Genomic DNA, 15,706 nt, shown 5'->3' with positions numbered 1-15,706 from the left:
CAGTTGTATTGCCAAGTCAGCTCTTGCTATGTGCTAAAACCGTGAGGGACAGATGTACTTGAGATGCAATTCTTCAGCTGGAAGCTCATGTTCTTCCCCTTTTACATCATGAAAATGTGAAGGAAAATGCCTGTTCAAATAAGAGCAAGAAGAATCCTGCCTTATAGCCTCTCTCTCTCTCTTTTAAATGGTTATTATGCCAAGAAACCATTCTTAAACTAAAACTTTAAAGACAAACAGAAAAGCACAGGTGCTCCACACTGCCCTCCAAAAAAACAATCCCTGACACTTTGCTACAGACAGTGTCACCAGGAAGAATTCCTTCAGTATTACCTACCATAAGCTGCTGCCCAAGCTATGGGCATGAAAGTTTTAATTTCGGTGTCATCAATTTGCTGTTCGTGGGCTGCGGCGGCATCTTCCTCTCCTACAATGACTTCCATATAAACCTCATCAGCTATTTCTGCAACATCTAAAACAAAAAAAGTCAAGAAAAAATTAATAGGAACACTGCACTGCTGAAAATGAAAATCCCTGCTCCCAGAGGAAAGCCACCTACTTACTTAAGTCTTCGTCTTCGTGCTGAGAATCATTTACAGTCATGTAAACCATTTTCTCCCTTGGAATACGAATACTGCTGTTTTGATCGAGTAATCCAACTGCGTGGTCATTCTCTGGCTCACTCTCCACAATGTCTACTGTGCCCCCTAATTAGGAAGACCAGAGCAAAATATTTTAATTACAGTTTGTTGAAAATCTATGCTAAACCACAAAAACCTGAAAGTTTGTCACTCTTTAATATCAGAACTACAGGTCTTTAAAGAGGTCTTTAGGACGTGAGAGAAGCCACAGTCTCATCATGCAAAATTTCAAATGTCAGGTTGGAGTATTCTAAAACAAGTGTATTTTACCTAAATCGTCTTCTCCAGGATCTGCTTTGAATATATAGACCTTGATGACTTCTGGACAAATGCCATCCACTTTACAAGAGCCACTTTCTGACTCTGCTTCCATGGTAATTTCAGCAGAACCTTCTTGTTCTATCTTACCAGCATCATCCACTACAAAAACAAGTTATTACAATTACCCAGTCATATGCAGACATATATGAAAGACTTTATTAATTTATTACTCAAATTTGGAAGCAGTTTAAAAAGTTGTGATAAAGAACCTACCCATAAATATTTTTATCATATCCTTGAAAACAATACCAGTAAACACAAAAATAAATTCAAGCTGTTATCTTTTAGTTAAGGGGAAGTGCAAGAATGCTGCAGTGATGTGCCTAGAAGCATGAGCAACACACCAGGCAATGCTAATAAGGAACTGTGATATTCAGCAAGATAATGGTAGGAAGAAAATGCACATCAGTACTTACTCTGCAGAATAATTTCACTTATTCTGGGTTTTAATTGCTTTCTCCTTCAAAACTAATATGCTATTAATTTTTCTTTTCAAAAGCATTATCTGTTGCTCAACCCTGACTCTAATGCAAGTGGTGCTACTGCTGCCTGTCAGACCTGGTTCCCAGCAAAGCCATGTGACTAATGCTTCTTCAGTTGCCTGGAGAGGAAACCTGAGTTGAAACTACAGGAAGAAAACCCTCATGAGAAAACTTTTCTCATGCACTCAAGAACTGAGGGATGGAGCAGCACCCCAGCACTGCCCTGGTGCTGCAGTGCTGGTGAAGCTGTTCATGGTGCCCGTGCTGACAGGGACTTGCACTTTCTGCTGTAGCCCCAGTAACTCTGAAACTTTGTTCTCCTGCTCTCAGGAGGGCACCGACACCACGCTCCAGCCTGAACTGCTGCAACTTGCCTGGGCCTCCCACACAACCGTGGCTGAGGGCCAGCTTAATGAGGAACATGGCTCTGATCTGAGACAGACTGTACACAGGCACGAGTGTGCACACACCCTACCCATCCCACAGTACCAAGAACGGGTTTTCAAGGAAAAAAATACTAAATATCCTGTCACAAAAACCAACTCCAGCATCTCAAGGCCTTTAGAGAACCTCCCCATTTTCAGAAGCCCCATAAGTTTTTTGAGTGTTAAGATTATTAAAGTACTTTTAATGTGACTGCATACTTTCTTAATTTGTGACTTTATTGTTCGTAAGGCCACTCCTGACAGGGCTCCCTCAGAGTCAAACATAACTTCAGTTCATGACAATAAGACGTGACATTTATACTAAAGGAAGTCTAAGAATTGTCCTATAAATGCTGTAGAATTCTTAACTACCATTCCTTGCACATATCAATTATTTAATAAAGTATGCTTATTTTACTAGTACTCATTAAACTACCCTCATAAATAAATCATGCCTTTACTACTCAACAACTGCAACTCTTAAGTTTACTTTAATACATACTTTAAAAAAAAAAGCTCAAAATATTATTACTATTACTTTCCTGCCATGAAATTAATAAATTAGCCTTTAAATTAGATAAACTAGGATGTGTTCTGTCTCATGTATCAAACACAACTGTATTTAAGTACAACTTCTCAATCACCATAATTGCTCACAAAAAATATGAACAACAATAAACTATAAAGCACCACCATAAATTAGTCTTTCTCTCTCCTTTCCGAAAGAGTAGCAGAAGAAAACGTTAAATACTCTAATGTCAGGTTCATGACCAATGGGCATTTTACAGAATGCTTCAAGCAGTAAGAGTGTTTAAAAAACGACTTTGTGTCATGGGACAGCATAACACCTTGTAGCTGAAAGCCCAAAGCATTAAAAAAGTAAAAACCTTAAGATGTTCTTTTGAATCACATTAACAATGTAGCTCCACAGTACACACATTCAGTTATTAACAGACTTCCGTGACTTGTTCATCATATCCAAGAAACACCAAACGTCTCTGGAACTCTTGACAAAAAGAAAACTTGCTTTTGTTCCTACACTACATTCATGCAGTTGCTCTCCTTTAACTTGGCCGTTTGCAGTGTCAGGCGTGTGTATCTGGAAGGCTTTCAAATCAGTGTACACTGACTTTACACTGCTGAAGCCAAAAGGGAAGTCTGGCACCAAGATGAAATGATGCTGGAACACATTCACAAGGAAGGAAAATTATGGCTGAAGCAAACAGAGAGAAAACAAACCTATGTGCACCATGTGAAACAGGCTGGTTCCTTCTGACCAAAGCAGTGTTTTTTACTTCCATATAGAGATAGATATATATATATCTATCTCTATATGGAAGTATCCATTGATAAGTTTCACACAACAGAAGAATTCTAAATCTGAAAAATATGCTCCATTTATGCTTTGAAATAAGTTCTCCAAGATTCAAACTAATCTTTTAAACAACATGATAAAAAAAATTGTTACACAATTCAGAGTTTGTTTATCCCTGAATTCCCTCTATGTTCAACAGTGTTTTAGAAATGTAACAACTGGTTTAAATATTTTTAACAGAGACATTAAACTGTAAGGAAATTGATGTGTAGGATGTATGAGGCCAACTTTTCTCATATAAGTGGAAAAAAATTACCACTCTTGACAGATGGTAATACTTACAATACTAAAATGCCTGAAGGGCTTGAAAAGTAGTAATATTTGCAGTATAGTGGCAAACAGGTAATAGGAAGAAAAGTAGGGTGGAAAGGGTAGGAAAAGAGACAGAAATCAAAGGAAGAGACAAACAAGGTGCAAGAAAACGGGTATCTATTACAGAAAGTATGATTTCCAAGGTATATTGTCCTATGGCTACATAAGCATTTAGCTATACTGATTCACTGATGTTCTGGCAGCATTTATGAAATTTGATTTCTGTTTAACACTTTCCCCATGTTTCTGCATTCTGCACATATCTCAGTCTCACAATCAGAGAAAATGATATTCATAAATACATGACTGATCAGTGTTTGAAGTTGGAATTCTGATGATGTTTGAATTTTTCATTCAAATTCAGAGCCCATCAAGGAATTCCACAAATACCATGCATGGTGGATACTCTCTCACATTGCTCCTCTTTGATAATACCTTCCACCCCCCTCCCTCCCCCCCAAAAAAGCCCAAACTACTTAAAAGTACTAGTTAAGCTTCTAAGAGGCAGCTTCCTTTCAAGTAGAGCCACTGGGCATTACTAAACTAATCACAAGTCACATGCTAGAAAAAAGTTCAGGCCAGCGTTACTGCAATGCTGTCATACATTGAGCCTCCATTTTGATATTATCTGAACAGTAAACCCTATAAATGTCTGATTTTTACCCCTCTAGCAGCTGGTAGCTTTACTTCAGCAAACAAGTAGATTCAGACTAATTTTCAGAGTTTAAAAAAAGAGAAAAATTACTAGACACAACATTATTTCATGTGAACTGCAAGAATGCAGTCTGTGGTTAGTTTGCCTACATTCTTCACAGACCTCACTGATTAGAGCAGCCTGCTCTTTGCATACTATGAGCTGCAAGAAACAAATAAATAAATATGTGATTCTCCAATGTTGCAATAATTGCTTCCATATAAAGATAATGCTAGAATTGTTACTAAAAGCACAAAGAGATGAGAAGGGTGTCCCACAACATGAAAGATGTGGCATTTTTAAAGCCTGTGTAGTTAACATTTACACTACAACGAAATCAACAAAAAGAAACCAACAGAGAGAAGGAGGAATAGAGCACAGAAACAAAAGATACAGGCAACATTTACAACAGATTCTCTGCTTAACATGTGTCCTATCACGATGACAGCATTTATCTCCTAGAAAATATAACATTTAATTTAAAAAATCATACAATAAACTAGAACATCCAAGGAAAAATTATCTCCTATATCTTTACTCTTCTACTAAAATATGTCCAATGGAATTTTTGGGACAGGAACAAGCTGCTATGCATTGATAATAAAAATCATATTTAAAACCCCATTGAGGCCAGTTTTCCAACACAGTAGCACAAATGCCAGGCCAAGATGCTCCATTTGCTTAAATGTTACATCTTTCTTTCAACCATGACACATATGCTTTCCCAAGAAGTTTGGTTTAGTTTTTTTATATCAAATATTTGATGGATCAGCAGATACAGGCTTTGTACCCCTGCAGTGTTTTAGTCCTAACTAAAAGATGCAAATACAACTGCTTTTATTTTTAATGGATTTCGTAATAGTTTACATTTATTCTTTCCTACTATTTCTCCTCTACATGAGATTAATGAGGACAATAAAAGGATTGTAAAAGATAAAATTTATTTAACTACAAAGAAAACTTCCACCTTTTTCAAGTACACACTGCTAATTGCTGAAAACCACACTGTAACAAGTCTTAACATCAATCTAACCAGTTTAAGAGATCTTAAAAATGTATCAATGGAGCAATTAGACAAGAAATCCTCTATTTTGTCAGCATGCATGTTTCCAAATGGTTCTCTTGGCTCCTAAAAAAATGTGTATCATGTGATACTTGCCTGCTTACAAAATAAACAACCCTATTTAAGCATTCTTAATGAAAAAGGCCATTACTAACTATTCTTTTCTAAAATAGATTAAAAGCACTCCTTATTCCCCTGACTTTCTTCAGTTAGGTGTGATAGAAACGTTTTACTTCTACTGCACTTGACAGCAGACAATTCCTAGTCCACTCAAGAAGTTATTTTTACTGTCCAATTACTTCTTGAACAGCAATGCTGGTTTCCTAATCTGTAAGGAAACAAGAATCTGCTCTATTTTGATTTTAATCCACTGCCATTACACATGAGCAGCTGTATATTCTGTGTGTCTGTCCCCCCAAGGTAGTGATCTAGCAGAGGAGTAACTCCTGAGCTCCAAACTGGGATCTAACACTTGTTCTTGTCCTGCTCTCCCCAGCACACAAATCAGACTGAGCTCTGAGGCATCACTCAGCCCAAGGCAATTCTTACTGCCATCACCTCTCGTGGTGACCTCCTGAGCAGCCCGAGCTGCAACAACTGTTGGTGCCATTCCAGTGGTCAGACAGAAGTATGGAAGCAAGAAAAATGTAATTTCATCTTTAAGAACCTCCAGGGAAAACGAGGGAGGTACTTAATTATGCTAAAAAACCAAATAAAAAGCATTTTGTTTTCTTGACTAGAAGTCGACTGGATGGCCCTAATGAAAGCACGAACTTTATGGATTTGTTCATCAGATGCACTGCTTTCTAAAACATCCAACTAGGACAAAAAGAAAGATAGGTTACACCCACACCTATGAAGAGATGCAATCATTCTCTCTCAGTGAGTTACCCTGGGTTCTGACTCCTGTAATGAAAAGTGTTAATTCAGATAGAACAAACAAGCAACATGTCTAACTCAGAGAAAAGTAAGGATATAGATGGATGGACCTAACATATCTCCTGCATTTGCAAGTATTTAACTTCTTAAAACTGCAGCTTAAACTCTGTGAGGCTGCCCCACTCTTCACTCTCTCCAGACTCCCCATTGTGCATCACTAATTTTATTGCAGTATGAGTGTATCAGGGTAAAACGTTCTGTCTTATGGAATAAGTTAATGCCAGAGGATGTGTCTGTCTTTGCCAATATGAATAAAATCAGACAAAGAAAAATCTGTTTCCATCTTATGGCCAGGTGCAAGGAACTACTTTCCTTGGTTAGTAAATGCAGGATGTTTTGTTTTGACAAACACTAATTATCTCAGTTACTGTTTCACTTATGGAGAAACAATTTTCCAAGCTACCAAATAATTAGTACCAATGTGAGTCACAGCACAATTTATACTTTCCTGACCTAAGTCATGAACTGGCTTGTTACGGAACATGTAAAAAAAAAAAAAAAAAAAAAAATTATCAAACCTCCTTGAATCTTTTTCAAGCTACTAACCAGTAGCAGTTTGCATTTGTTAAAAGAATATCTGATTCTGCTCTGCTGTAAGTGCCCCAAATCTACCATGGAACAAAAATTAATCTTGAGGGCAAAGTATCCAAAAAAAAAAAGTACATCAAAAGGTAACTGATGACATAAAGCTGTGCCAAAAAAACATTATCTTGGAAATTAAAAAAAGCAAAGGCGTATCAATGCCAAAGCTAAATTAAATCTAAATGGGAAAAGAAATATTAAAATTGTGAGCTTATTGAGGCAAAGTCACAGAATGAAACCCCACAGGGACTGTAATCTTTGAAAAGACAAACCAGTCTGAAACCAGAAAGAAAGCAGAAACACAACATTAAAAAAAAAAAGGCAGTCATTTCAAAGCAGATATTTTCAGGATAAAGTTAAGCAAATTATCTTAAGAAAATATATGTAGACTCAGTTCATTAGGAACAAAAATGGAAATGCTGAAAGGGAGCCACAAGATAGGAAAAAGATAGCAAAAAGATTTTGCCAACAGCTTCCACTAAAGAATACAGACTGAGAAACATACAACAGAAAGAACACAGAGTGTCATCCCCTGCTTTCCAAGTGCCTGTCTAAAAGACAGGCAAAGGCATTCCGACACAGTCTAGCTCCCAGATCTGGGAAGCAGCAACATTTGGCTACTGTAATGGCACACAAGATTGCATTCAACATCTGCCTCTGCACTTCAGGGAGCTTTGCCAGGATCAAACACAAATTTACAGGTTAGGATGAAAAAATCCAAAACCAAGCTGAGACATTACTACCTTTTAAAAACCACTTGCTTCTAAGTTCAGCTGAAGAACTGAGGCAGGGAACAGATCAGTGAACACATCCACTGCCGATGCAAAACAAAAAATTCAAATAATGTTTCCGATACAACAAAGAGACTGCTTGGCAAGACAGCTTTTACTTGATGGAAAAGAACTAGACTCTGCCTTCACAACCAGAAGAACTTGTTATGCAGGCTTAAAACACAGTAGGTGGTAGTAGGGAACTTCCCTTTAAAATGAACTGTTAGAACATACTTTAGATTTTAAACACAAATACAAAGGATGCATGCTTTGTAGCATAACGATTGTTTTAAATGCTGGCTTATTCAAGGTTCTGAATCTAAACAAAGTACACTGCAAGACTATCAAGAGACATTTAATAATAAACAAAACAGGAAACTGCAGAATTACATGACTGAAAACTGAGAGTACCCCAGCACAACCGAACAATTGCATTCCTGTGTTTCTTGCCAGTCACCACCTGTTGACGACTGGCACATCTAAGACTTCTCAGCTAGGCTGGGATCATCCAGTGCAGCCTCTACCACGACAGGCTGTCCTCCTTCAGCCACTGCCAATGACGAACAGGACACACATCCATCCACCCCCCTCACTTGCATTTACACAGTCAGGGTTTGCCAAGTGCTCCCATGAGGCCTCGCTCTGCAGGAGGAACCTGCACAGAAAAGGAGAGCAGAGACAGGAGCAACAGCACCTTAAAGGGCTACAGTCAGGGATAAGGAACAGGTAAGAATCACCACCAGAGTCAGGCCCCAATTATCCATGGGTGGATTATCCAGTTTGTTGTCTAACTATGCTGCAAGTGCAAGAAGTATTTGAGCTGCTTTTCATCTGACCTAACTTGTGTCCAGCACCAGAAAGTTGTATCTGTAGCACACTTGGCAGAGTGCATTTAACAGTTTGGATCAGTACCATTTTGGAGAGCAGCACCACTGACCTATTTCACCCCAGTACAATCCTGCAGCTTAATTTTACAAGATTTTATGTTATCCATATTTTGCACTATCCCATTTAATTGTTTTCCCAGATAATAGAGAATTAACTGTACCTCATATAAACTCAAAACATGGCTGCACAAGGTTACTCAAGGAACTCAAGGGATGATAAATTAAGAAATGCAGTGATCCTAGGTAAGGAGAAGCAACATTAAAATCCGTAAGTATAGAATATTAAAACAAGTTATTATACATTTCAAAAATGTCCAGAAGTAAAGAAGGGAAAAAAGGGGAAAAAAGGAAAAAAAAGGAAAAAGCTAACTGAAGCAGAGCATGAAGCACACCTCATCAATGGAGTCATTTAATGCCAGACAAAATTGAAGTGCCTGAAATAGCAATTAAACAAACCAGCCTAACAAGGCTCTCCTATTCCTAGTGACACCCTGATGTTCCTAGGTACTGCACTGAGTAATCACTATAATAAGTAACAGAGTAAGCTCTAGTTCACACAGATGGATATCCTCAGCAGAAAAAGGATTGATGATATGCCCTGTTTTTCTCCACCCTCTATTTAAGTCTTTTGAAATACAATTCAAATGGATTGTGCCACTGTTCCTAAGGGAGATTAAGATATTCATAGTTGCTTTTGAGCTTTGAGCAGCAGTAGCTACTCTGTGTTAGCTGCATGCCTCTGCCCTTTGCTTGATCGAGAGAAGAAAACACATCCTAGCAGCAAACAGAAACATATTGCTGTCTGTATCTAATAATAAATGGGGTGTGAGGAGTGGGGACTTAGCAAAAAAACAAGACAAGGATAACAAATTGTCATTTGGACTTCCAAAAATCAGAGTTTTTAGTCTTTCTTTTCCATGAGATATTTTGTTTACTTAATGTCTTGGCAATCATCTTAGGAAGCTGCACATACATTCACTTTCAAATACTGTCACTTTAATTTTCTTCCAGTTCTTTTAAAGTATATGGCATTTATTTTACTGGAATTCTTACTCTTGTTCATGTGCTACACATTGCTAGAGAGATAATTTATAATCGGACACGTATCTGCCAGTATTTCTCTCCATTAGCTTCACCAGAACTTTTAGCTGGTACATGTTCCTAAAACCCCCACCATCTGAGTACACTTGTGAGATCTCCATTTCAATTGAAAATACAGAAAATCTGTTTTGGAAACTGTCTTAAGCCCTCAAGCACCACCCAGGCCCATATCACAAGAATTTTGACGGCTTTATCCAAACACTTACAGGAAATCATAAGGTAATCATCACAGTTGCCCTTCTCATCTTGATGTTCCACAGGGATTCCATTGGCATCGATCACTGCCTCTGATGCACAATCTGCCACCAAGACTTCCTCAGAAACAACATCTGTTCCCAGGGTATCGGTGACAATATCTGCTTCTTCGACGTTATCGTGAACTACATGTTCTACATGTCCAACTTCAGGGACATGCATTGACTCGCTTGTCAGCACATGCTCTGGTATAGACATTGTTTCTGCCGTTATGTCAGAAGCTAAGACATCATCTGGGACAGTGCAGTGAGCCAAAGAAACCTCTTCGGCTACGTCTGTGTCCAGCACTTGTTCAGGAATAATGACAGTTTCAGATACATCTGGCTCCTCCATGATATCTGGGCACTGAACATCCTCGATAACAACATCCTCAATGACATCCTGGATGACTACAGAGTCTGGATCATCGGGAACAAAATTATGCACGGTTATATCTGAGTCGACTACATCTGAAACAAATACTGTTTCCTGTACTTCCACAACAATCTGATCTCCATCCATATGTGCTGCATCAGCTCCTGAAAAACATAATTAAAATAGCAGTGAGGTGGTTAATAACTGAAATTACTTCTGTTTCACTTAAATTTTTACACTACACTGCAATTTAGTAAAACAGGCATGATAGCATGTGAACAATTAAGATAGGCAGAAACATGAGATAAGGCAAATAAAAAGTAGATGCTCACATAATTAAGATGTACAAGGTTTTCTCTCCTGGAAAAGATCTGCAATTTTTAGACTCTCCCCCAATACCCAAACAACTATTACTTGACTGAAAGAACAGTAGCTCATTCAGATTGCTCCAAGTAATAAAAACAACTATACAAAAGCATTGATGCAGCACAGCACTTTTAGGCAAAGACAAAATAAACAACAGTCAATTGCATCGAATTCGAACACTCTTATCTACATATTATCTCCTGACAGACCTGTTGGATCAAAAAATGCATTTGGCTCATGTGGCTGCAATTCAAGCCCATCTTCATCCATGGCCTTTAACTCTCATCAGTCACAGTGTCTGTAGAAGGTAAAGAAAAAAGGTTATTTAACTTGCATTAGGCAAAGAAAGTTGCCTCTCCCTGTGCACTGAAATGCTGAAATTCTGGGTGCACGAAAATTAACATACAGCTCCTCATGACTTTCAGACGAACCAGATTTCACTTGGGATCCCTCTGTTTGAGATTCCAGCAATACTGCTCTAGAACACCGAACACCCAGGGTCTGAACAAGGGGAGTGCAAGATCCAACACTTTATGTCCATTTCTCAAAACCCCACAGCTTCACAAACACAGAAGCAGCTCATAACAAAATGTGAAAATATGATTTCCTTATCATCTTGTAAAGAAAAAAGAAATTAAGACAAAGCTTAGACAAGTTCACACTCAAATCCTTGTTGGATGGTGGGAAATACAGCATTGGCAAATCAATAAGGCTCGATAAGGTAAGTTAAACATAGAAAGCTAATAACCTGAAATGCACATTGGTTTTGATGTCTCCATGTTCACAGCTGGGCAGTCATGAGGAATTCACCCTAGTGTCACTTTAGGAATTGAAATCATCAATGTAAACTGCTTCCAGAGCATAACATCATACCCAGATCTGTGAATATTTTCAAAATTCTTTCCCAAAGACTAAGTATCTATTTGCAGTTGCATTCAAAAGTATCACCAATTCTCAAAAATTTCAAAATGTCAAGTTCTACCAAGCTTTTTGAACAAGATGTCAACATTTCTTCGATGCATAATAACTTGTTTCAATCTTCTTAACAAAAGAACCAAACACGACCACTAAGTTAAAATACTTACTAAGATGAGAAACTGCAATCTAAATTTTGCTGCTTACTTCTCTGCATTATAATTAGGATCAGGCAAGCCCAGTTAGGTAAAATGCAATCTAACATAAACTTATGCTACTCCCTTGCACTGAGTCCAACCAGTTTTATAAGTGTGGAGCCAGCAAAAGCCAACAGAATGTTGCTGCATGTTTCTGCACAAGTGGAAGATGTGATTTTCCTTCCTCCAAACATTTTTCACAGTGATAGGCAAAAGTCATCCCATTTTTGTGATATTATCACAAAAGACAGAGAAAATGTTAAGATTCTACACAAGGCTTCCATAAGAACCATAACTTTTCCAAATTATACCAACTAACATAAAGACATTCTTTAAGTTTTTATAGGGAAAACTCCTATCCAAAGGAAAAAATTAACTAATTCAAAACACAAACATAAACCCTTAATCTACAGCAAGTATTTTCCAAACTTCCCCATTTCTTAGCTCAACTTTTCTCAACTCTTCATCTCTGGAATTCTCCCTTGGGGTGTTGTCCAGATTCTGGTGCAGTCACAAAGGCCTTGTTCCTTACACAAACTGAGAGAGAAATATAGCCAGACACTGAGCTGAAGGAAAGAAGAGGCAGATTAAAAATATTCCAAGAGCTCCTGTATTTGTGTGATGCTCAGCTGGAAGGCCTCTGTATTTTAAAGATAGCTGTGCTAACAAATCATTGTAGTATCCAGCTGGACAGGTATCACCTCCCAATAATTCTGACTGTCAAGCGTTTCTGTCAGAAGCAACCACTACTAACAGGAACAGCTCTTCATGTGGATACTTTTTTTCAGAATCAAGAGCAAAAAAGAAATGCTTCTCAACCTTAGATGCAAGAAATAGCTGGACTGATGGCAATCAACCTCTGCCACGCCACAGAACCAAGAAGAGAATAACAAGGTTTCACACAGTAATTTTAGCAAGATTTATACCCTAATTGGCTTCCTTCCAGCTATTCAGTATACACCCAGCCAGTCTACTATGAATGTCCTTCCTATTCATCTTGTTATATTTCCTGTGTTGTCTTCACTGCTTAGTTTCTTCTTTTCTGTTGCTTCTTCTCCAATATCTCGTGGGCCTGCACCTATATTATGTTCATTACCTGCTCACCTGCTCATTTCATGCCGCCAGCAAGAAACTAAAGAACATTCCCATAATTCACGTAAACCTTTGCTACTCATCAATTTGTAGCCAAGACTGTATCAGCAATTGGAATGTTTTTTTGTCTTTTTTTTTTTTTTTGTAGGAGGCAGAGGGGACTAAGGGTTGGCCGAAATAAACTGCCTTTCTTCCTCAGGCAACATACACATGGAACCCTCTGTCCCAGTCTCTGGGAAAAGTCAAGACACCCTTTGTGCCTGTGCTTTTCAGGACTGTTTTATCACACACTTCAGCCTCTGATCAGCCTCGACCCAACCAGCCTGAAGAGTCAGTTCACCACTGGCTACTGGAAGAACTGGCATTCGTTTTCTCCGCTTCCTGCTTTCACCACCCACCTGACCATCGCTCCACCACAAATTCCTGCTTCTTATGATTCATGCATGTACTTTCTCTATTCTATCCTCTACCCAGATTCCTCACTGTCTCTGTAAGGCATTTCTGTCCTTCTGTCTATCCTCTTCACCCAGGAGATAAGGAAGCTTCCACCACTACTTCCCAGCTTCCTGAATGTGCCCACTGACACCATCTCTTCCCTGCTATTCCCTCTGCTGCCTGGTGGTGTCCAGGATGGAGCAGTTTCACCAGCAGTGACAGCACAGCAGACCCTTCACCTGCACACTGTGTAACTCTGGGACCTCTTCTGTACCAGCCAGGTCTCATCTACAGTGGCACAATGTGCTCAAAACAGAAGTTCTGCCTCCACACAAACTGAAGATGCCTCCTGAGCACGTGGACTTTCAGGTCTGGTCTTAAAAAGGCCACTAACATTTGCTTTTGTGCTTTTTCCAAAGAAGAAGAAAAAACTTCAATGCTTTCACTCAATGAGTCTCTCACTAAATAAGGTTTCTCATAATGTGCTTTTGCACTCAGAGCCAGCCAACAAAGTAATGTACACAAATTCTTACCCCTGTGCTGGGCCATAAAGACTTCAAAAGTGCTCCACAAGGGCACAGGCCCCACACCTACAGAAATTTGCTGCAGGAAGAGGACCAGAAGAGGATGCAGGCACTTAAAACAGGAATTAACTGAACTATCTAAAATAATAAAGGTGCCCAAATCAAAACCTGTAGTCCCAAAGGCATCATGTAATTCGTCCACGGTTGAGGTAAAAAAAAAAATACAGAAAAAAAAATTCCTGAAATCACTTCAGGGTTGAAGTATTCTAACCAGGAGATGAAAAAATACTGTTTCTTCCTGCTTGCTCTTCTTCTAACCAGACGGTGAGCACAGGGGCACAAGATGCATCCACACAAAGGAAGGAATACCAACTGCATCTCTGTGACACAAGAAATACCAGGGCTGCTTCTTGCAAGCACCACAGCGAAGAAGAACATCTTCAAATTCCTTGGCAAGCACCCTAAGCTCTGTGGTTAAGGCTAAGAAGCAATTCCAGCGGTTGATTTCAAGACGGATGGAAACTCCTCCCAGTTCTTTCAAAACATTCTATCTGACACTTACCTCAGGAGCAGTTTCTGGCGTTGAAGCTGACAGAATCAATTTTTCAGTTCGGTTTGGGAACCCAAACTCTCAAAGATAAGCAGGTGCCCAGCCATGTCCCCCCACTTAGTGCCTCTCAGCTATGTGTCTCTTTCTGGAAATGCTCTTCTACAACTATAGCAAAAAAAGCCAAGGCACCCAGAATCAAGTTTTATGCCTCTGAAAAGAACTAAACATCTCCATCTTTTACTTGGCTTGGGTCCACGCCAGCTTCACAATGATCAAGAATTAATACAACTCTGAAATACAATTAATTCTGTCCATAAAGTTATTTTTTTACCAACTGATTTTTACCTGTTTACTCAGAGACTTGGCTGGTTTTGGCATTATGGAAGTCAAGGCAACATTTTCAAGTGGAAGGACAGATGGAAAATTACATATTAACGGCAGAAATTGTATTAATATATTAGCAATAAAATAACTTTCCAAAATAAAAATTATCATGAGAACAATCAGTCAAGAAAAGCAATGCAGACAGTGCACTAGTCCTGCCCCACTGCAGATCTTTGACTCAACAGATCCAGCATGGTATTGAAGATGAAACAAAAAGAAACAGACGAGCTGTCAGGTTTTAAAGAGGGAGCAACTTTAAAAATAGAGTTCCTTAGAAGAAAGAGCTTTAATATTCCACAGAAACTGTCAGTTTCTCTGCTCTCACAAAAAATAAAAAAAAAAAAAAGAAAATGGGAAAAAAGGAAAAAGAGAAAAAGGGGAAACTTCACAAATGCCACCCTTATAAGAAAGAAATAAGACATAACATAGTCCATTGCCTACTCCTAATTTGCAATAAGGCCACAAACCAGATATCCACACAGCTAATCCCTGACCCTTCCCAGAGAAATCAAGGCATAAACAGCAGAATTGCCCACGTGCAAATGCTGGCCCCTACCCACCGTGGGATGACTGAGTGCACAGCCATAACCACGCTCCCGTCGTGCCTCGCTGCATCCCATTAAAAACTGCGGCACGCCTGGCATGTCCCAACTGGGTCAGAGCCCCGAGACAGCCGGGGCTCCCGGGCAGCTCCGGGTTCAGCCCACGCCGCTGCTGCAGTGCCACAGCTCTCCTCAGGTGACCCACGGGTGGGCAGCGCAGGGCGCACACACTCACACGCTCTCCATCGCACACACACCGAAGGCGAAAAAATTACACTCCTACAGTGCCTAATTCCCGTCTTGAAAGCAAACCCCGTTGTTATCATTAGGTGTATAAATGAAAGAATAAAAACGATGTTACAAATGTGACAGTGTGATCATTCAGCTGTTTATTTCTTGATGCATCCGCCTCAGTTTTGGCAGGAGGATCAGTGCTGTTTGCACTGCAATTCCGTAAAAAAAAAAAAAAAAAAAAAAAAAAAAAAAAAAAAAAAAAAAAA

The 15,706-nt window shown here is 39.1% G+C and overlaps 1 protein-coding gene across 2 annotated transcripts in view; it reads right to left on the bottom strand.

Annotated features, from left to right (window-relative positions):
* The window catches only part of ZFX (zinc finger protein X-linked), a 22,203-nt gene that overhangs the window by 5,545 nt on the left and 952 nt on the right, over window positions 1-15,706 (bottom strand). Inside the window, exons 2-6 of one of the 2 annotated variants that reach the window (XM_027884236.1) lie at window positions 10,777-10,865; window positions 9,799-10,365; window positions 912-1,061; window positions 564-707; window positions 338-472 (exon numbers count right to left, since the gene is read on the bottom strand). In XM_027884236.1, coding sequence (XP_027740037.1) covers window positions 338-472; window positions 564-707; window positions 912-1,061; window positions 9,799-10,365; window positions 10,777-10,837 — 1,057 coding nt within the window. In that variant the 5' untranslated portion in view covers window positions 10,838-10,865. The remainder of the gene's footprint in view (window positions 1-337; window positions 473-563; window positions 708-911; window positions 1,062-9,798; window positions 10,366-10,776; window positions 10,866-15,706) is intronic. The other variant, XM_027884237.1, reaches the window with a different exon arrangement.

Source organism: Empidonax traillii, unplaced genomic scaffold (genome assembly GCF_003031625.1).
Source record: "Empidonax traillii isolate 1590-97213 ecotype Southwest subspecies unplaced genomic scaffold, ASM303162v1 scaffold140:size1466565, whole genome shotgun sequence".
Lineage (NCBI taxonomy): Eukaryota > Metazoa > Chordata > Aves > Passeriformes > Tyrannidae > Empidonax > Empidonax traillii.
This window is presented reverse-complemented; position numbering and strand designations above follow the sequence as displayed.